Genomic DNA, 21713 nt, shown 5'->3' with positions numbered 1-21713 from the left:
CTAGTTGTTTGTTGGTTAGTTTCTAATGTGCCTGCGGCTGCGATTGAGTACAAGGACAGATCCAGAGGTTTTTCAAGAATGTTGATTTTTTAACTTACCCTTTACGACGCATCTGATTTACATGTGCATGGGGAGGGGGGGGGAGTCACTGAACCTATTCTTTCCCCTAACTCTATCTGAGATATCTGCATTTGCATTTTTAAGGCTTAAATTTTACAAAATGCCTGGAGGTAGACTTCCAGACTTAACATCACCCAAGATCATCAGAAATTGCCATTTTAAAACTTTAATTCTGCAAAGTCTGGAGGGAGATTCGAACCCCATTCCCTTCCATAACGTCATCAAAGGGGGAAGACTTCAATTCGGAAAACTTACCGATGTAGGGTCCCTCAAGGGAGCTGCGATCGCCCCCATTGCCCCTCCCTTGTATCCGTCCTTGGTTGCGTATTTCAGACCTAGAACATTCCCTTATTTGTTGCGAGCCAACGTTGAAAACACCGTTTTACAGAAATTAATATTTATATTATCATATCAGGCTACAGTACGGAATGTACATATTAGTACGCACTGTACAACTGTGCTAATGTACAGCCGATGGCGGATCTAGCAAATCATTTTGGGAGTGGCCATTGGAAATTTTTGAATAAACTTCTAGAAATTTTATTAAAATGAAGTTTTATAATCTTAATTTTTGGCTATCTTTAGAGACGTTAAGTGAGGGGGATAGATTTAGAAATCTCCCTCAAAAATATTTCGCAATTGAAATTTCCGGTTAATTTTTGAGATTTCATGTCCCCAAAATGCATTTTATGCTATTTTTGATGACGTAACGAGAAAGGTCAGGGTTCGGGTGCTGGCCCCGAAGTACTTTTTGAAAAATGAAGCTTAGAAACCGAAAAGTTCTACCGCTACATGTTGTGAAATTAAGAGAAGGATTGGTGTGTACACTTCTAGCTCTTCTGCTGTCGAACCTAAAATATTTTGCCCTTGAGGTTCTGAAAATTCCGATTTGAAGCTGTTTTTGAACGTTTTGCAGAAAGAGATGGAAAATTCGCGAGCTCTCCCTCGAAAAACCTCATAACGAAACTATCATCACGATATTAACCGGTTGGAGGGGGGGGGGGGGGTCCTATCCAAAATCGTTTGCAATTGAAGTCCCGAAAAAGGCCATTTAAACCTCTTTCAGGTAAGTTAAGGGCCATGGGCTGGGTAATCTAATTTCAGTTGAAAATTTTTCAAAATTAAAGTCCTAAAATGCAATTTTTTGGTTACCTTTCGTGGCATTTGTGAATGAGCATGGAATCAAGACATGATTTAAACGATGGCGTAAAATTTTGAAAATAATTGTTTTGTTTCGACGAGAGGAATGTTATTTCTCTCCCAACTAAGACCTAAATTTCTTTTAAAGGAAAACATGTGTTAAATTTTGTTGTCTTCTAAAACAATTTTCTTACTTTTTTTCTTCTTAAAAAGTCCAAAAATCCTACAATCACAAGGTTTTGGGAGGAGTCATGCCCCCATGCCCCCCCCCCCAGATATGTCCTTGTGCACAGCACTTGTTCTTAGCATGAAAAAAGCGTTACCATTCTAATAATTAAAAGCTCTTTTTCTTTAAAAATAGTTTATTTCCCTCATTTTCATCACACATAATTGAATTGATATTAAAATAGATCTCTTTTTCATAAAAGTCCAGTTATCCGAATCTTTGATTATCCAAATTAGGTCCGGTCCCAATTGATTCGGACATTTGACATTTTACTGTACTTCCGTTTCTTTGTAAAAGGAGGCAAGAAAATTGCCAACGGAAAAATATGTTCCAGGTACCTTCCCAGGCCCGTCATTAAGGAAGACCAGGAGAGGGAAATTATCCCCCCCCCCCCCCTTGGCGTCGAGAAATTAATGTATTTACGTATAAGCGGGCGTGTTTTTGGTTGTTTTTCTGCATAATTTTTGTTGAGAAAATTACGCGCTTTCATGGCCGTATTTAAGGGGTGGATTTTCGATGTTCGAACTCCCTCTGAAAATTTTAAAAATATGCTTTTTGTCATACCTTTTTTTGCTGTTATTTTTTATTTAGAATTTTATTGTTTTCAATTTCGTTTAAAAAATTAAATCGTTATTACTGACAGATTGTGCAAACTAAGTGTGAAATCTTCAGTATTCATTTTTATTGTAGTCATTGTAAAAGCATTTCTTACAAAACAATACAATGTTTTCATTCAGATTTTGAATACCCAAGGCTAACAAAAATCTCAAAATTCTTTACATTCAAAAGTGCCAAACTCTGTATTTAACGCATTTTGTAAGTGTCAAAAAATACGAATTTAAGAAGGAACGCTCATATATGAGTACACGCGATTATTATTACTTTTTTAATTATTTTTTGAGCTATTAAAAAAACATCAAATATTTAATAGGGGTGAAGTTATGTGCACACAAGATTTTTTTTTTCTTCTCATTTAATAGACACGTCACCTTTTACATTTGCTCAAGTTAACGCCCTTAAAGTAGTCTCCTTAAATAACCTACTATACCAAAATCACCAGAATATACATATGAAACTGTGTGTGAATTTCACTAACCATAAAGATTTCATTAAAAATGTATTGGTAAAACCCGTCATAAAACAAAAGTCTGCTTACGGTCCTGCGACCTTTTGACCCCTCCTTGGAAAATGTCGAAGGGCTTGTGCTTTTCTAAAATACTTTTCTCTTATCACGCATATCAAAACAAATTTTGATAGGCTCAATAAAACTTCCACGCGGTGCGATATTTCAACATTTCATTCGCATGACAGTTATAATTCCACAGTGACATATCCAATGTTTTGTTACGTTTATTTATGCCTTTTCAACATAAAATTTTCCCTTTGAGTTACTTGTTAAAACCGCTTTCTTATCACTAGCTCGTATTTGTTTTCTTTTGCACAAACGTTTCTAAAACACCAAAGGATTGGGGTCAACAGAACGCGCAAATTCCAAGTTAATGTTCAACATTAATGGGGCGTTTTGAGTAAGAATCAGGCAAGGTCCACGGCGTTACTTACAGTGCCATAAATAAAAGTTTAAGATTTGTTAAAAGTGCTATTACAGGACAAAATATCATTTGACTGATGGCAGTTTAGATAGCATTTTTTGATTATTACGATAAAGTCAGCTTAGAAAACAAATCCTTCAAAATATAGTCGTAATTTACATGCCATTGATTTGGGTCAAACAGTAAATGTATATTTTTTTTCTCTTAAATTGAAAACTCTTTAAGTTAAGTGATCTTCCTTTGGAACAAAGTATTGATTTTTAATACAGTATAAAGAGTGAAAAATTTTTTGGAGTAATGCAATAACATGTGATTTTACTCGTAGAATTTTTAGTTCATTAGTTTATTTATTAGGAACAAGGGATATTAAAGTTTTCTTCTTCTTCTTTTTTTTTTTTTTTTTTTTTGTCAGACATATATTTCTCACAAATTTTTATTTTTAATCAGTGGTGTTAAATACACTCGTTGTAAACACATTTTTGCCATCTAAATGAGTGAATTCTCAATCCCAAACTATAAAAATCAATTTGATTTTGGAGCAAAATATCTGCAGGCGGCATTTTGGATATCAGCCAAGTTTTTGTTTTTTTCTCAAAACGAGTCAAACGAATACATTTCTCACAAGTTTTTATTTTTAACAATAATATAAGTACCCTCGTTATTAACACCGTTAGGCCACGTACTGAGTGAATTCTCAATCCTTAGACGATAAAAATCAGTGGATTTTAGAGCAAAGCGTTAGAAGATGACATTTTGGGTACTTGCCAAAATTTCAAGTTTTTCTCACGCAGCGATTGGAATAAAGATAAATCAGCTGGTGAAATGTCAGGTGAGTACCGTGTGTGAGGCAACCCATCACAATTCATTACTTTTTCCAGGGTTCGTTGTTTGTCCTGAGCAGTGTGATCTTGCATAACCATGTTTCAGAACCATGTTTTGTTTTTTTTTTTTTTTTTGTTGACATCTGCTCGAATTAACTCGCCCGACATTGCACCATATGATTTCCCTCGCTATGTGACAAAAAAAAAAAAAAAAAGTGAAAATTCCGCTGATATCCATCTCCAGATATTTTGTTCAAAAAAAAATAATTTTTAGCGATCCGGAATTGAAAATGTGCTCCTTAGATTACGAAAGTTTGTTGATAACGAAGGAAATTGCAGCATAATAAAAACTTGTTGAAAATTTAGGGTTTGAGAAAATTTTCCTTTTTTTTTTTTGCTGTTGTTTCTTTTTGCATTTTGGTGTTAGAACTTGCTGAAATTCTTTGAGATTTGTGAGCAAAATATAAATTCCAATCAGCGTCAGTGCAGCCCAGTTGCAAATCGAAATCAAAGCTCTGCAAACTCCAATTTTTTTAAACTTTACTTTTAGTCTTCTATTTATTTTTATCTTACAAAATACCACATTAAAAACTTATATCCACATCCATCAATTAGGAAGGTCAAGAATAGGCAATTGCCCCCTTCCCCTCGGTTTGAGAAATTAACGTATTTACATATATGCGGGCGTGAATTTTGAGGAAAAACTAGAAAAAAAAAAAAAAAACACTGAGTACCTCTCAAAAAAAATTTCAAATGACGGACCTGCTACTATTCACGAATAAAATAAACAATTTTTCTTTTCCAGTTGTTGATCCCCAAGCCCAAATTGCTCAGTATAACCCATTATGCGTTTGTCAATTATCTAGTAGATTGAAGAGTGAGTGTATCTAGGTATATCTGTGTATCTATCTATGTCGCTCGAACTTCTTCCGAACGCCAGAGAATTGGCGATCGAAAAAAGTATCGATAGGTGAAATACACCGCCAGCTCAGTCATTTCCAGCCGAGGACTGCAGTTTCGTGCTTATTAGCACTCATCAGCCCGGCATAGGAAAGTGACTTAGCTGGAGAAGGAAAAACTCTTAAGGAAGCCAAGAGTTCCAAACAAACTGGTAGCTAATATAGAACTAGCAGACCAGACGAGTGACCGAAGCAATGGTTCGGTTCAACTCGAAGATTGAACATCTCCAGCTCAGTCACTTTCCTATGCCGTTCTGATGAGTGCTAATAAGCACGAAACTGCAGTCCTCGGCTGGAAATGACTGAGCTGGCGGTGTATTTCACGTATTTAAGCCCTGGTTAATGGGCGGTAGTTTACTGAATATACCTTGCCTCGTGTTCAATCTTCGAGTTGAACCGAACCGTTGCTTCGGTCACTCATCTGGTCTGCTAATTCTATATTAGCTACGAATTTGTTTCGCACTCTTGGCTTCCTTAAGAGGTTTTCCATCTCCAGCTCAGTCACTTTCCTATGCCAGGCTGATGAGTGCTAATAAGCACGAAACTGCAGTCCTCGGCTGGAAATGACTGAGCAGCCGGTGTATTTCACGTATTTTTGCTTTAGCCCTGGCTAATGGGCGGTAATTTACTGAATATACAAGTATCGATAGATTCGTAATTTTTCAGACACCATGTTTACGCAGCTTTCGTTTTTCTACGACTTTAATTAGCGGAGATGTTAATTGAAACGTTTATTCTCCAGGACATTTCTACAACCCATACGAAAACATTTTGACACAATTGCAAATTCAACCCTTGTTTCATCTTTTCTCGACGTTACGTTGATCTTGCCTCGATCGGGTCTTTTTTCCTGATTTTATAATTTCTTTCTTTTTGCGGAAGTTATTGAATAGTTCGAGTTAATGGTTAAGTTGCAAGGTGCGCGCGGACTGGGAATGGAATGATTCCAGAGCTGCTCCGCGCTGAAAATGAAGACACTGTTGATTAACTAATGTACGGACGCTTTTTGATGCGATTATTTTTTCATCTTTTCTTCTGAAGGAATGTAATTTACGTACCAAAAACGTCAATTATATTTATTTCGCTAAGCGAAGTCCCCAAAACACCGAGCCCAAGGCATTGTACTTAAGTAGTTCGAATGAAGAGTTGTACACCAACCCACTGGAGCAGAAGTAGGCGACAAGGACGAAGCCAATACCGCAAGCAGCTAAATTAACCGCCTTGGTGGCTAGTTACTATTACTAGTATATAAGCAATAATTAAGTTTATTTATCACTGCCGTATATATATATATATATATATATATATATATATTAGGGTGGTCCTTATTTATATGGGAAATTTTTTTTTTTTCGGCATTCAACAAGTGACGCCCCCTAGGTTTGTGACACTATAATAAAAAGTAACGTGTGCAAAATTTGAACTCGATCGGTCAATAATAACACGTGCCCCTAGGCCGTTGAACTTTAACACTTTTGATAATTTTCCCACAAATCTTCCGAGTTTTTACTTCAGACCCAGTACGTCGTTTCTCCTAGTTTGCAAAATATTTTTACAGTGAGGTAGCACTAAAATTAACCTTTTTAATTACTTTATATCATCTAAAGATTTTACTTTGAATAAGAATGAAATAATGCTTTAGGAACTTTCTTTAATCGTACGCGTTTCTCAATGTATCTCGATAGTGTGCATTTTTTTCCGATAGTCTTGGACGGTCTGTAAAATAAATTGCTTTGTGACTCATATTTGTTAAATTATTAGTGAAATTCTTCGATTAATATTGTGCTCCTCTTTCAGTTGTATCATTCACAATTTTCAGTATTTTAACAATCTCTCTTCCCTTTAAATAACTTAAACATTTTGCCGTGAATCAGGATCAAATAGGAAAAAATCTTTTAGTATTTGCAACTTATCAAACAATTTTATTGACTCGTAATTGATTCTATAAAGAGGAAGATCTTTACCAAGAAAGTATTCTAAATCATCTACTGTTAGCAGAAATTTGTTAAACAGTCATCAGACACGTCTTCCTTATCACAAGCATTTTTTGGACTAGTCTTTTCCTATCTTCAAAGTTAATTCCTTCATCCAATAAGGACAAAGCTACTAGTTGATCCCCTAAATACCATAAGTGATTTATGAATGTTCCAATCACTGCTTCTGCTGCATGTCTGTCGTCATTTTGTACGCTGCTAGTTTTTCAGACATATTATATTATTCAAAGGAGTCTTGATTGGATTGCTGCGAAAAACCATATCTTCATACAGCATTTAATTGTAAAAGAGCTTTGTAAAACAGCATTGAAGGGCTTTCTTTTCATGTAAGGTCAATTTAAATTGTTTCCTAAATATAAAAATTTTCAAACAAAACTTCGTTTTACCACCCATGTGGCTCAGAGATAAGCTCCAAGTTGCCGAAAACATATCCCTGTAGGGAGAAATTCACCAGGAAATATTATTACAAGTTATGAGAATTCTGTGTAATCTTTCTCAATTCCGCTTTTTACGAACAATAATATGTCATCCACTTCGTCTTTTAGAATTTAAGTGGTATGTGTACTTGATTGAAATTTTATAAGTTCTGAATGATGGAGATCTTTCCACAAAACTTTGAAGCGCTTAAATAATTGAATATCTGATCTAGAACTAAGAAAGGCAAGAACTTCTTTAAGGACACACTCTGGCAGTACGATTTCAAGTGATGATGATGGCAATCCAAATGTAATATATTACCGTTCAGGTTTTGCTCTAAAAAATTGCATGCACAATTTATACGGTTAGTATTGCAAGTCATTGTATCAAACACTACAGCTAGAACATTTAGCAATAAAGAGCTATCATCTAAGAGATCATATACAACTGAAGAAATATCTAAGGAATTCCGAGTAGCTGTTCAATATTAGGACCTGAAGCTTTCACGGTAATCCTGCCGGCGTTCTTTTTCCAGTTACATCTGGATGTAACTTTGTATCCCAGTAAATAACTACAAAATCTAAATTTAAATTCATGAAATTTAATTTTACCTCTCGAAGATTTTCTTTTGCTCTCTTAAGGAATGTACGATTGATCACTAGGTCATTTGGATTTAAATTCACTGCATCTACATAGGCTGTAAATAAATGAACAACATCTTTATTCCTAATATGGCATTTGTCTAACAGTGATGAAAGGCGAGCAGATATCAATAGTTGTCAAGCTTTTTTGCATTGTGGTAGACCAGCTGTAGAAAACAAAAGTTCAACAGGTTAGGATAGATACCCATTTCGGTTTCTAAATCTTGTGAATCACAAGAATTTGACGATAATAATGGACTATGTACTGAAATAGAAGAAAATTAATTTTAAGTATAGATTTCTACATTGTTCCGATCTGGATATTTTGTTTTAATTTATATTTTAGCTATGGAAAATACAGTATATTTTTATGTTAGCAGTAATCGAGGGTTTTTTGAAATTTATATTTAAAAAATTAAAAATTGCATAAGCATTTAGATATGTTTATCAGTAACTAAAGAACTGCGAATTAAAAATATAATTACAGTTACTTATATTTATAGCATTTAAACCTTGCGACTCTATTTGACACACCTATTACATACACAGGGAATTTTGTAAATCAACACCCCCAAAGCCTGAAGGAGGCAATTTGTTTTTGTCAAAGATCGTTCCTTTAAGGGCCTAGGTCATACATTAATGGACTATAGAATCCCTTGTGTCCATCTTGATGGGAAGAAACGTTCCCCTGCCGCTTGGTTGGAACAAGTGCAGAAGAGCGGTACGCTTGATCCAAGACCATTGGTGTACATTTTATTCTCTGTAACATGTTAAATTTTACAGAATGAAAGTGAGAGAATGGTCGATCTGGAAGTAGCAGCACCTATTGAGGTTCAAAATTACTTTAAATATAAAACGTTAGAATATTTTTACATAAAAATGAGAAAATCCGCAATTTTTTCTTCGAAACTCAAAAAAGAGGGCCCTAGGGGCACGTGTTAATATTCATGGGTTGACTTTAAATTTTGCAAGGATCATTTATTTGTACAATGGAACAAATTGAGGGGGCGTCGCGTAAAATATCTGCAATTTAAAAAATAAGGACCACCTTAAAATATATATATATATATATATATATATATATATATATATATATATGCGCGATAATTGATAAACTGATAAATTAACTGCTACCAGCGCAGCCAGATTGTATCTTCTGAGGAGCGTTTATTGGTCATAACTGAATTCTTGCATAAAAACTACCATAGCAAATTGAGATTGGTAATAGTGTATAACCCAAGGACTCAGTATGAGAGGAATGACCTCCACTTATCGCCTTGAGAGATTTTATACCTTGGGAGTTCATTGAAAGGGAAGTATAATTGGTAAATCGAGTAAAGTAGGTCTATCGTCACAGTACTATGGCCCAGATTTACCCCTTTCACTCAAATCTCCAAGCCGAGGTGGACTCTTTCAAGGTCAGAATTCTTCATACAGAAGCAGAACTATGTATAACGAGCAGCCAACTTTGATAATGACACACATGGAAATAAATATGGAAAGGTTCATAAGAGAGCAGCTGCACACCTGGAAAAAATGCAGACGGGTCGATTTTCTTTGACAAAGGACACTCGTCCCCTTTGTTGACTATTTCGCAAAGTAGATCGGTTATTTTAGCTAGCTCGTCATGATGCTTTCCAATCTGAAATTGAAAGACAAACATTAGCTTCGAACATGACTACGTCAAATCGGAGACAGCTAGAGAATGTGAAACAATTAGACACAGAAAATGCATTTAAAGTGCATTAAATTTGTCAAAAAATTGTATTCATTTTATGGTTTATTATGGAAAAATCTGAATTTAATTCGCTCGTTAACTTTTTTAAAAGCTTGGAAGCAATATTCCAGTTTAGTTACACACCACACAATATGTAGGGGGAGTAACAATAAATCAAATCTGGTTACTGTTTTAATTATGAGCATTGTCCATCCCTAAATTTATAACATAAATTATGAACTTTATACACTTAACTTTAAATTAATAATAAAACAGAAACATAATTATGTGCTGGTGTTTGGTGCACACCTCTAGGGGTCGTGCTGGCCTGATCGGTAAGGCATCGGACTCGTGATCGGAGGGTCCCGGGTTCGATCCCAGCCCGTTGAAGATCCACCGTCTTCCTTAACAGCGACCGGGGGGACGTTAAATATGCTCATAGTCACAAAGTCCTCCAAGTAAAACGATACCTCTGGCGGTGCTGAACCAGGGATTGCTCGGTTTTTGATCTGGGTCAAAAAATCAGCGCTGTCTTCAGGGTCTCATCCAACTGGTTAAATAGGGGTAGGTATGGAGGACTCTGGAGTGAAAAGGGAAAAGTGTACACCATAAACTATTTTACAGATTAAAATTGCACAACTTAAAAGATAGTAAGCACCTGTTTTGATGTTACAAGGAACCCCTTTTCTACGCAAAAAATTGTATACCCCCTCCTCCCTTTTTTTGCATGTTTGTTTACACTTTATGTAATATCTGTCACTTTGAATGACTTTTAAGGAGGTCCGGGACACAAAAATCGTCAAATTTTGCTTTTTTTTTTTAAATCATGTGAAAAATTACTCCGTTTTTTCTGCAAAAGAGGAAGTTTGAATCTTGTTTCTATCTTAAATAGAACGAAAGATATAATTATTTTTGTTGCATGCACCTAACTAATGTGTACTTAGCATTAAAACGTTAAACGCGTTTTTCCCCATGATACAATTTTTCCCGATTTCTTGCATTCAAACTCTTATAAGTCAGGAACCGATAAAGATAAAGTAATGAAACTTGGAGCATATCTTTTTCAAACAGTTTACTTTAATATTTATTCGGCGAATTTAAAAAAAACGTTTACAGCAAAAATTATGATTGTTTAAAATAAAAGTATCTTCGAATTTTTCGAAATTTTTCTTCAAATATTTTTTATTTTTTATTGAATCAATATTTTTAAAATCGCCGAATAAAAATTAAAGCTTAGATATTTGTGCGTGATTTATTCAAAAAAATTGAAAATTGGTCAAGAATATTTTGAGTTATAGCAATTTAAAGCAACCCCACTTTTTTTAAAAAAACTAATTAAATTTAAATACAAAAAAATTTTTTTTTTCATATTTATGTTATGATTTTGCTTATTAAATAATCAGTGCAAAAAATTTCAAAACTCTAAAGTATATAATAAAAAAAATTTCAAAATGTGCCCCGGATCCCCTTAATTTCAAACAGACAATTCATGAAATTTGCTAACGTGAAAATTATATTCTGACTTATAATAACTATGACTATGAGTAAATAAATGCAATCGAGAGATAATTTTTGGAAATATGCTACAACATTTGTTACAACTGCAAATGTGTCAGTCTTTCTTAATTTTGTTATTACAGCAAACAAATATTTACAATATTCATATAACAAACAATTTTGAGCTCCACGGAATGACTTAGTTTTAACCTGAGTTATAAAAAAGTTTTCTCACTTGAAAAAACACACCAATAACTGCAACTCCTTTTTTGGAAGCCAGCGCTTCTTCTACGCTGTTGTACAGATCCATGTTCCAATGAACCAGATGCAACTAAAAATATAATTCAATTGCATGAGATAAAATGGGGTCGTTTCCAAAATTTTAAAAGTATTTTTTTATGAAAGAGCATGCTTAAAAACATAGGATCTGACCATTTTTTAAATAATTTATTTAAGTTTAATATTTTTAAAAAATTACTTAAATCGGTGCGCTTTAATTGTTTACACTTCTGTCGTGTGACATCACAAATGATGAAATGCCATTCGATGTTGCCATTCACAGAACAAAATATTTAATTAGCATCTTTACTCACGTGTATTGGCAACGATATGGTTGATAGTAAGCGTCGAGCGCAAATTTTAATTCGCTGCTTGATTATTATAGCGTGGAAACGTAGTAGAAAGATGCGCCAAATTGCATCATTTGTGACGTCATGAACACCACGCCTTGTTTGAAAAATCGGACATTTTAAAATATTAATTTAAAAAAAACTGTTGGGAAAATGAAAGTATTTTCTGGGTCCATGGTTTTTTTTTTTTTTTTTTTTTTTTTTTGCTCATTCTATCCATTTCAATGACTAAAAGTAGTACTTTTGACTGAAGGAAACCACCCCATTGATTTTCAATTATCAAGATAACCTTCTGGTCCATGTTCTAATAAACCAGATGTAATTAAAAGTATACTTACAGTAAAAATTATAATTCAATTGTATGAGATAAAATAAAATTGGGGGGCTTTCAATTATCATGATAATCACATGGTCCATGTTCCAATGAACCAAATGTAATTAAAAATGTACCTACAGTAACAATTATAATTAAATTCTATGAATTAAAATTGGCTTTCAATTATCACGGTAATCATCTGCTCCATGTTCTAATGAACCAGATGCAACTAAAAATACAATTCAATTGTATGAGATAAAATTGATTTTCAATTACCAAGATAATCTTCTGGTCCATGTTCCAATAAACCAGATGCAATTAAAAGTAAACTTACAGTAAAAACTATAATTCAATTGTATGAGATAAAATAAAATTGGCTTACAATTATCATGATAATCATCTGGTCCATGTTCTAATGAACCAAATGTAACTAAAAATGTACCTACAGTAACAATTATAATTAAATTCTATGAATTAAAATTGGCTTTCACAATCATCATGGTAATCATCTGGTCCATGTTCTAATGAACCAAATGTAACTAAAAATAAGTACAGTATAAATTATCGTTCAATTGCATAAGATAAAATTACTTTGAATTATTTTTTTTTAACCCCCGACACACAAAGGAAGGGAGTTATAAGTTTGACGTGTCTGTGTATCTGTGTGTCTGTCTGTGGCACTCTAGCACCTAAACGGATAGACCGATTTTGAAGAAAAAAAATTTGTTCGAAAGGAGAGTTGATCGAGAGTGTTCTTAGCTAGGTTGCGTCTTTGGATGACATTAATTAACGAAGAAATTAATAAAAACCTCTAAAAAAATTTATCGTAATTTTTACAGCGAAAACATGTTTAAATTTTTTCAAATTTAATATTAAAATAAAGAGAATCTTTTTCCGCGTCTAATAGAATGTGTTTGGAACTTCCATGTTACATAGAATTCGAATTATAACGTTTTTTAAAGCAGATTTTAATAACGGCTAAGCCTTCATTCACGCGATTGGTAACCTAATTCATTGTTGGCCGACAGGGAAATTGAAAGTAATGATTTAAAATGTTTATCTGTTGCCAGTTTCTATTTGTTAACAATTAAAATACTTGAAATTGATTTTTAATAATAGAAGGCTTTTAAAAGGATTTTCAATTTTCCCTCTTGATTCTACATTTGCGACCCAGTCGGAGGTTTCTGAAATTTTAATTTAGTTACTTGTTTACGCTTGCTTTTCTGTAAATTATGCATGTCTGTGAGCAATTTATATTAAGGTAACTTTTTGATTGCTCCACATTGTTAACGATAAATATTTTTGGGGTAAATAAACTACAACCCTGAAAATACAATATCTTATGGCATCTGTTTAGTAGAAGTCGGTCGTGTAGATGGGACAAGACAACAACAATAACTGTAGTAATATAGTGTGACACGTGACATGAGTAGGGCAGTGATGTCCCCATCAATATTTCTGAGGGTATACTCCCAGTAATTCACTGTGCACAATATGTGTATGCGATGATAGATAAAATATATCATAATAGGAAATTTTTTGAAGCTTGAGGGTATACGCTAGATGTTTAAAAAATGTTTGAGAGTATACGGCATATATGGAGTATACCCTATGGGAACACTACTAGAAATGGGGTAGGGTAAATGAGGTAAAGCGTGATACAGTGTGACAAAGGGGGAAATGGGGCGTGTGGCATCATTTATGGATATCCCCTAAATTGTGATTGAGTTGAAAAATTTCAAATAAACTATACAGCTCTTACTTCAGCAGCAAAACCTTCTCCATCAACAGTGTGCTCCGAACCGGTTTTGTGACACTTGCCCCAATGAGAGTGAAATTGTACGAGTTGGTATGAGTGCTGGAGGGGTCCACCGGTGAGGCCTGTAAGGAGAGAACAAATATAAGCAAAGAAGTATCATCATCACATTCATTAAAAGCAGGGCTTTGAAAAAGGACCGAAGGCCGGGGAGCTTTAGTACTAATTCTTGAATGGAAATAGTTTGAATTCCAACTAGAAATGAAAACAGTCGGAAAAAAAACGGAAAATTTCCGAAAAAAACGGAAAGAAACCGTTTTTTTCCAAAGGAATAAATTTCCACTTCGGAAAAATTGAAAAAAAAAATCATTTTTTAAGAACTTTTCAGGGTTTTAATTGAAATTTTCAGCAAAAAGTGATTAAAAAATTTTCCCACTTAAATTCTGATGCAATTTCCCCCCCCCCCCCGTTTTGTGTTAAAATACTGTCTAACCTTAATGCAAGTTTTTGTATGATAATATAATTTGCATATAGATCAAAAAACGTTTAATAATATTTTTTGCAAAAAAGCTTAAACCAATAACCTTAGTGAAGAATTTATTTTCCTTCTTCATAAAACAAACAAGCATAACATCAACCACAAAACTATGTTTCTGCTGACTGTGCGAATCAAATGTACAGGGTGCGGCAAAAATACCCGGGCAAGCAATTTTCCATGAAATTTATTAAAAATGAAAAAATTAACAAAACACAAAAAATAATAATATGAGTAGACCTTTAGCAATCAATAAATTTAATTGGTTTCAAATTAGCAGCCTTTTGCAGTATTACAGAGATGCAACTGCTTATTGAATTTTTCATTCAAGGCCATAAGTCCTTTAATCAATCCTATTCCCTATAAAGCAATTGGTTTAGAGAGTAGGTGTAGTTTAGGGTAGACCTTCGACACCTAAATAGGCCATACAGTGTAATAGATGGGATTGAGGTCTACTGAGTTGAGCGTCCACTCAAAAGATAATATCATGTCAAAAAAAAAAAAAAAAAAAAAAAAAAAAAATGCGCCTTGTACCACTCTTGTCTTTTTGCCCTCATGAATCGATGTGGAGTTCAAGGAAAATGTCCAGTTTACATTGCTGAAGTGCTCTTAGGCCCACAGGAGTACAATAACTTCTAAAATGTCCTTCTGGTTCACTTTTTGATTCATTTTACGGCCCTCATCCACAAAAAACTAGAGATTTTTTTTTCACTTGTGCTGATTCCTTCACAGACCAAGCCTGACTTCGGATTTTGGCGATAGTTAACATTTTTTAAGGTGCTTGGCTACAGACCAATTTTTATTGTTCTAGGGGATATGAGCTGGTTGAATACTATCTCTTTCAGCGTGGCCTTGCGGCCCGTCTCAAACGTTTTTGGCATCTTTGGAGTCATACAAATGCCTGAACTTTTTGGAACTCGTAAAACTTCTGTTTGATCTGCTTTTTCCCTTAGTCGTACTTATCGGTTACAAATTCCCATCTTACGAACGACTGCTCTCGTGGAAACCCAAAGATTTCATTGAACTCACTTTTGGATGACCTGACGATTAACTCAAATGTTCATTGTTCATTTTGTCGACTTTCCGGACATCGACGATCATTTCCAAGCCACTCGAAAAGACATATCGTTTCAAATACTGTTTGCCGGGGCACAACAAGCAAACGAACTGTCGTTCTACTTGGTTAAACAACTTAAAACAGCAAGTACTTTATTTAAAACTAGCCGCCTGCGGCGACCAGCTGGTCCGCCTTTTTACGCCATTCGCCTTTTTGCGCCAGGGTTGGCGCCTTCGGCGGCTGCTTGGACAATTTAGCGACGGTATTAATCAATGTTTTTCTCTATATTATCAATATTATCATTCGCATTTTTACGCCAATGTTGCGATCTGCCTTCGGCGGCTGCTTAAATAAACTTCGTGGCGGTATCAATCAATCTATATCTATCTACATCATTAGTAGTTTGAATAAAATATTTTCTAGATCTATCTCCAGTTCCGTCGGTTGGAATATTATTAAAGGAGGCGGAGGGGAGACACAAACGGCGTACTCTTCATGGAAATATTTGTCGAAAAATAACAAAAAGCACTTCCACTTTTATGTGAAAGCATTGTTTTTTCGAAGTCATGGTGTGTGTGAGGGGGGGGGAGCATTGACACCTCGTTGAAGTTCCTTAAATGACGGGCATGTCTCTTTCTTTGCTGTCCATTTACTGTATCAACCTCTATATTTGTTTATCTATCTATACGATCTATGCATATCTATCTCTGACAGTAATTAACAATCTTTTTTTATTTATATAAGTATTAATTCGAAAAAAACATTTTTTGTCCACTAAATCTCAATCTCTGTATCTACCTAATGCCGCCTTCGGCGGCTATCTACCTTTACGATCTATCTCTAAGTTTTCTTATCCATCTCTATTTAGTTTAACTTCCCCGCTCATTTCCTATTAAAAACAAAGATCACTTAAAAAACCGCTTTTTTTTATTTAAATAGAGCAAAAAAAAAAAAAAAGTTATCTCCAAAATTTCCCGTAGTGTGCAAAAAGTTATGAAGTAAAGTAAGTGACGAAGAAAAAAAAAATCTCGCTGTTTTTATTGAATTAAATGCGCACATCTATGAAATGTAACGTAATATAGATACAGCAAAAGGTCCAGCTTGGGGGGAGGGGACGGAATTCGAAAAAGAATTGAATGCAATCCTTAAATTAAACAAAAAAAAAAAAAAAAAAAAAGGAAAGGAAAAAAAAAAGCACTGCCGGAAAAACACGTGGTCATCATGTCATAAAATGTAGAAGTAAGCTATATAGTAAAAAAAAAAATTTAACATTGTTTCCGATTAAGATTCCGTCGTAAATATCGAATCGAAATCCAAATAGTGACGTCAGAGGCATAAAAGATTGAAGAACGCTTCTTTCGACCGATGCGTAGAAAGACATGATGTGTTCAGCATTAAAAAAAATTGTAAAAAAAAAACTATTGCGTATTTTTAAGAACTTTTTTCTTCTGAAGAGGGCGAAATCTTTTTACTATTACCAACTTAAATTTTAGAAATGAGGCTGTGATACTTCTCGCATTATGATATTAAAAAAATATAAAACCCAGGAAAAAATGCAAATTGAAGGTTTTTTCAAAAATTCATAAAAAATACAAAAATTGCTCTATCTTCATTTTTTTTCATTCATCGTATTTAAAATTAAATTTCCAACACTATAGTACAAAAAATATTTGTGTGGCGCGATTGGTTCGGGGTCTGTGAGGTAAAAAGTACTAAAAAGTGCAAAAAAACACATAAAACATTAAATAACTTTTTTTCTAATTAAAATATCAAAAATCGAAGCCCGAGGTGCGCATCTTCGGCAGAAACTGTACCTGTATACCAAATTTCATCTTTCTAAGCCTTACCGTTTTCCCGGGAAGCGCGCCACACACACACACACAAACATCTTATTTTATTATATGTATAGACTAGCCGCCTGCGGCGACCAGCTGGTCCGCCTTTTTACGCCATTCGCCTTTTTGCGCCAGGGTTGGCGCCTTCGGCGGCTGCTTGGACAATTTAGCGACGGTATTAATCAATGTTTTTCTCTATATTATCAATATTATCATTCGCATTTTTACGCCAATGTTGCGATCTGCCTTCGGCGGCTGCTTAAATAAACTTCGTGGCGGTATCAATCAATCTATATCTATCTACATCATTAGTAGTTTGAATAAAATATTTTCTAGATCTATCTCCAGTTCCGTCGGTTGGAATATTATTAAAGGAGGCGGAGGGGAGACACAAACGGCGTACTCTTCATGGAAATATTTGTCGAAAAATAACAAAAAGCACTTCCACTTTTATGTGAAAGCATTGTTTTTTCGAAGTCATGGTGTGTGTGTGTGTGTGTGAGGGGGGGGGAGCATTGACACCTCGTTGAAGTTCCTTAAATGACGGGCATGTCTCTTTCTTTGCTGTCCATTTACTGTATCAACCTCTATATTTGTTTATCTATCTATACGATCTATGCATATCTATCTCTGACAGTAATTAACAATCTTTTTTTATTTATATAAGTATTAATTCGAAAAAAACATTTTTTGTCCACTAAATCTCAATCTCTGTATCTACCTAATGCCGCCTTCGGCGGCTATCTACCTTTACGATCTATCTCTAAGTTTTCTTATCCATCTCTATTTAGTTTAACTTCCCCGCTCATTTCCTATTAAAAACAAAGATCACTTAAAAAACCGCTTTTTTTTATTTAAATAGAGCAAAAAAAAAAAAAAAAGTTATCTCCAAAATTTCCCGTAGTGTGCAAAAAGTTATGAAGTAAAGTAAGTGACGAAGAAAAAAAAAAATCTCGCTGTTTTTATTGAATTAAATGCGCACATCTATGAAATGTAACGTAATATAGATACAGCAAAAGGTCCAGCTTGGGGGGAGGGGACGGAATTCGAAAAAGAATTGAATGCAATCCTTAAATTAAACAAAAAAAAAAAAAAAAAAAAGGAAAGGAAAAAAAAAGCACTGCCGGAAAAACACGTGGTCATCACGTCATAAAATGTAGAAGTAAGCTATATAGTAAAAAAAAAAATTAACATTGTTTCCGATTAAGATTCCGTCGTAAATATCGAATCGAAATCCAAATAGTGACGTCAGAGGCATAAAAGATTGAAGAACGCTTTTTTCGACCGATGCGTAGAAAGACATGATGTGTTCAGCATTAAAAAAAATTGTAAAAAAAAAACTATTGCGTATTTTTAAGAACTTTTTTCTTCTGAAGAGGGCGAAATCTTTTTACTATTACCAACTTAAATTTTAGAAATGAGGCTGTGATACTTCTCGCATTATGATATTAAAAAAATATAAAACCCAGGAAAAAATGCAAATTGAAGGTTTTTTCAAAAATTCATAAAAAATACAAAAATTGCTCTATCTTCATTTTTTTTCATTCATCGTATTTAAAATTAAATTTCCAACACTATAGTACAAAAAATATTTGTGTGGCGCGATTGGTTCGGGGTCTGTGAGGTAAAAAGTACTAAAAAGTGCAAAAAAACACATAAAACATTAAATAACTTTTTTTCTAATTAAAATATCAAAAATCGAAGCCCGAGGTGCGCATCTTCGGCAGAAACTGTACCTGTATACCAAATTTCATCTTTCTAAGCCTTACCGTTTTCCCGGGAAGCGCGCCACACACACACACACAAACATCTTATTTTATTATATGTATAGATTGTAAGAAAACCGAATTACAATGCATCAACTAGGAAATATAGCTACTTTCTAATAAAATGAGAGACAAAAATAAGTTAGGCACTTATTAAAATGAAATTACCTTTCTTCCATTCGATGATACAATTTTCGTCCGATTTTTTTTTTTTTTTTTTTTTTTTTTGGCCGCACCCTGTACACTGCCGTGCTAAGCAAAAAAGTGGAATTTGAAGTTGGGCTCAAGCTGAGATAGTTTTTTAAAGTTTGGCTCTTCCATATATTTGATTCAGATTTCTTTTTTTTTTTTTTCCTTTTTTTTAAGTTCTTGATCAAATGACCCTAAAACATTTTATTTATTATGTAAAATACGAAACAGAGAACAACTTTGTTCTAATAACTCAGTTTTGTTCAAAAGTGCTGGTATGACTTTTTTTACTACTGTGCTTAGGACGGCCATATGAATAAACGGAAACTACAGTTTAAGTTTTGGTTCAGCTTAAGAAAAACCAATTCAGTTTTGATTTGGACTTAGACTGGGTTGGAAAAAATAAAAACTCAATAGCTTTTATTTTCAGACAGTAACATTGTATTATTTTTCTTTCAAAAAAAAAAAAAAAATGTTTGTAAGTCGAAATTTTCAATTAATATTTCAAGTTTCAAAGGCAATCTAAAATATAAAATGTAATTTTTATGATTAGACACACATTACCCAATATTAATGGTTGAATGACGACTGGACTTATTTCTGGTGTTTGACCATGAAAGCTCTCAGTTATAAAACAAATACATCTCTAATTTCAACTGATATTTAAAAAAAAATCAGAAATGAGTTTCTACACTATATGATCAAAATTATTGGGACACTTTCAAAAATAAACATTTTTACGAATTTCTCGAGAAATAAAAGACCAATTGCTCTGTAATTTTTTTCACATGAAAGGTATACTCCAACCGCCATTTTCCAGTAAATATTAAGTCTACTATTCATTTAGGGGACAAACAACAAATTGAGGAAACACAAACTGGCAACACTTTCCTGCAATTGTTGCAGAGTGATTCATGATAAGACGGATTATTTGCAAACGATCCCTCACGGTTCGTCGTCTAGCCAAGAATTATTAAAATTCGGCTCATTAGATCGCTGATAACTTTTTAGATTTTAAAGATATCAAGGTGAAACTTTTTTATGAGATGTAAGATATATCTGGCTCCCAATTTTGATAGTTATAAATTGCTATCTTTCGTGCATGCGCAGTGAAAAATTAATTGCTTTAAACGTTCATATTTCATTGAATTTTAAATATTGTAACTTGAAATGTTATCATTATGTTTCTCTAATATGCTGTCAAATATTCTGAAAGTTTAGTAACGTTTGAAGGAAAACTCTGCGTGATATGAGCCGAAAACCTTTTAAAAATATTTGCAATTTTGAAAGAAATGCTTATATCTCCGTGGGTATAAGAGATACTTTCACGAAAATATAAAGATAAATTCTAGATAGGGTTTTAACTTATTTCTGAAATTTATAGCTTATTCCCAGGTATTTACAATGAAAAATGATCAAAAACCATTTTTTTTTTGTTTCTTCAATTTGTTGTTCGTCCCCTAAATGAATAAAAGACTTAATTTTTGTTGAAAATGGCGACTGAAGTATATTTTTATGTGAAAAAAATTACAGAGAAATTAGTTTTTTGTTTTTCAAAAAATCCGTTAAAATGTGAATTTTTGAAAGTGTCCCAATACTTTTGGTCATATAGTGTATCAGCACCCTTTGTAAATTAAACCATCTTTACTAATAATAAAGCTGAAAGTCTCTCTGTCCGGAGGATGTCTGCAGGATGTCTGTAGGATGTCTGGATCTCTGTGACGCACATAGCGCCTATACCGTTCGGCCGATTTTCATGAAATTTAGCACAAAGTTAGTTTGTACGTTTGTAGCATGGGGGTGTGCACCTCGAAACGATTTTTCGAAAATTCGATGTGGTTCTTTTCCTATTCCAGTTTTAAGAACAAAAATATCATAAGATGGGCGAGTAAATTACGAAATTATCATAACGTGGAGCCGTAACATGGGCACAAGCCAATTGGCGAGATACGAAATTATCATAACGTGGAACCGTAACATGGGTACAAGCCAATTGGCGAGAAAATTCACCATACATTATTTGTAAATATACAGGCGAACCAAAAGACCTTTTAATTTTTTCTATTACGGGCAAAGCGTGCGGGTACCACTAGTTCTAAATGAAAGCATAAAGAACTTGACATTAGCAAACGTCATACATGTGTGACTTGTTGTTCGGGTGGTTTTGAAAGAAACCTTTAAGAATCCAAAACAAAGTACAACTCTCTTCCTACGACGGGAAAACCAGTAAATTCAAAAAGAACTAGACATAACAGAAGCATTGTTCCGAGAAGCAACTCCGCATTTGGTTCTAGCTGTTGTAAAGTAGTGTTGAAGCCTCAAAAACTTCTTTTCTCTTCAAAGATTTAAATCGAATTCTGAAAAGGGCATTAAATTTGTGTCTCATATTCGAAGTTGAGAGGCTTATGAAATATTTGAGTCGACTATCGTAAACTGCAACTTAGTTAGATTGCCATTTTATGCTTGTTGAAAATTGATTGTTGTGATCACCGATTTTTTTCATTAAAGCAGAATTACATATTTGCGACTGGATCACATTGAACGGTTT

At 33.9% G+C, this 21713-nt stretch overlaps 1 protein-coding gene across 1 annotated transcript in view; it reads right to left on the bottom strand.

The window, feature by feature from the left end:
* Window positions 1–21713, bottom strand: part of LOC129226006 (carbonic anhydrase 5B, mitochondrial-like) — a 131996-nt gene that overhangs the window by 7630 nt on the left and 102653 nt on the right. Inside the window, exons 3-5 of the mRNA XM_054860581.1 lie at window positions 13790–13908; window positions 11318–11413; window positions 9396–9510 (exon numbers count right to left, since the gene is read on the bottom strand). Of these exons, the coding sequence (XP_054716556.1) occupies window positions 9396–9510; window positions 11318–11413; window positions 13790–13908 (330 nt within the window). The remainder of the gene's footprint in view (window positions 1–9395; window positions 9511–11317; window positions 11414–13789; window positions 13909–21713) is intronic.

The sequence above is a fragment of the Uloborus diversus genome, chromosome 7 (assembly GCF_026930045.1).
Source record: "Uloborus diversus isolate 005 chromosome 7, Udiv.v.3.1, whole genome shotgun sequence".
Lineage (NCBI taxonomy): Eukaryota > Metazoa > Arthropoda > Arachnida > Araneae > Uloboridae > Uloborus > Uloborus diversus.
The sequence above is the reverse complement of the archived record's forward strand: the minus strand, read 5'-3'. Positions and strand labels throughout refer to the sequence as shown.